Source organism: Aplysia californica, unplaced genomic scaffold (assembly GCF_000002075.1).
Source record: "Aplysia californica isolate F4 #8 unplaced genomic scaffold, AplCal3.0 scaffold00752, whole genome shotgun sequence".
NCBI classification, from domain to species: Eukaryota; Metazoa; Mollusca; class Gastropoda; order Aplysiida; family Aplysiidae; genus Aplysia; species Aplysia californica.
In genome coordinates, this window is record NW_004798022.1 from 116,207 (window position 1) to 117,311 (window position 1,105).

The window sequence follows — 1,105 nt, forward strand, 5'->3', positions numbered from 1 at the left end:
AGGACGAAAGATATACACACACAGGTTACAAAGGACAAAAGAAATCTTGTTGTTTTGTCTTAGTAACTGTTTTACTGCATTTGCAACATGATTAGGTCATATAAGTACTGAGGATAAGAGGTGTTACATGAGAGTAACAAACATAACATGTTGATGGTGGCATAAAATCACCAACATTTTTTTCCCAAAAATTAGCCTGTCTCCTAAATGACCAAAATGTGTCAATGAGGCTTTAACACTTAAAGCACCGAAGGCTCATACAGTGAAAAACCCTCAAGTACCGCAACAGTTTAGAACGCTGAATCCGTGACAGAATTTTTAGAAAATTAAAAATAAAAACCTTGGCAGCCCAAGAGACACCCTTTAAAAATTCATAGAGATTCGTCAACCATTCAGCTATTTTATTATACAGAGTGACTTCCTTTGGTATTTACTTCAGTGCAGTGCGCCCATTCGTTGTTTAATTATGTTAAGTGTGCCTGGTCCCGTCACGGACTAAAACCGCCAGTGGTAGTGAGCGCATACTACGGCCTGGCCACTAAAGTCACCGATGGTTAAGTTAAGTAGTGTTGTTCCCGCATCCGATCCGGACATTGTGGATTGCCTTGTGTTAGTGAGACAACTTCCTGGGCCTTCGACATATTGTGGTAGGGTGGTCAGTTCCTTTCCACGCCGCCTTTACTTCCTCAACTTGAAGTCAGGTACCTATTACTGCGGGGTGGGCAGGAGGGGGCGAAAAAAATTTGTGCCCAAACCAAGGCTCGAACCTGGACTTTCCACTTCGGAGACGAGCGCACTAACCGCTCCGGGCAATACTGTAAGAGTTAAAAGCCCAATAAAGCCGGCACGCACCTGTATCAAGAAGCAGATGTTGCTGCCGTCCTGCATGGCTTCTTCCGACTTGCGCAAGGCCTTGAGCATGACCTTGAAGTAGGTGTGGTCCTCTCGCTGGCGGCCATCGTTCTCCGTCTTGTGGCAGTTGCGACAGCGGCCCACGTTGCGGGAGTTGGAGGTGATGAAGAACTCAGTGGAGGGCAGGTAGTTGCCACAGCTGTGGCAGTAGTTGATGTTCTTCCTCAGCGTGCTCGGGTCTTGTGGCACCTGA

The 1,105-nt window shown here is 46.6% G+C and overlaps 1 protein-coding gene across 1 annotated transcript in view; it reads right to left on the reverse strand.

Moving 5' to 3' along the window:
• LOC101848149 (IQ and ubiquitin-like domain-containing protein) overlaps positions 1-1,105 on the reverse strand; it is a 17,536-nt gene that overhangs the window by 1,164 nt on the left and 15,267 nt on the right. Inside the window, exon 16 of the mRNA XM_035972585.1 lies at positions 802-1,101. Within this exon, the coding sequence (XP_035828478.1) occupies positions 802-1,101 (300 nt within the window). The remainder of the gene's footprint in view (positions 1-801; positions 1,102-1,105) is intronic.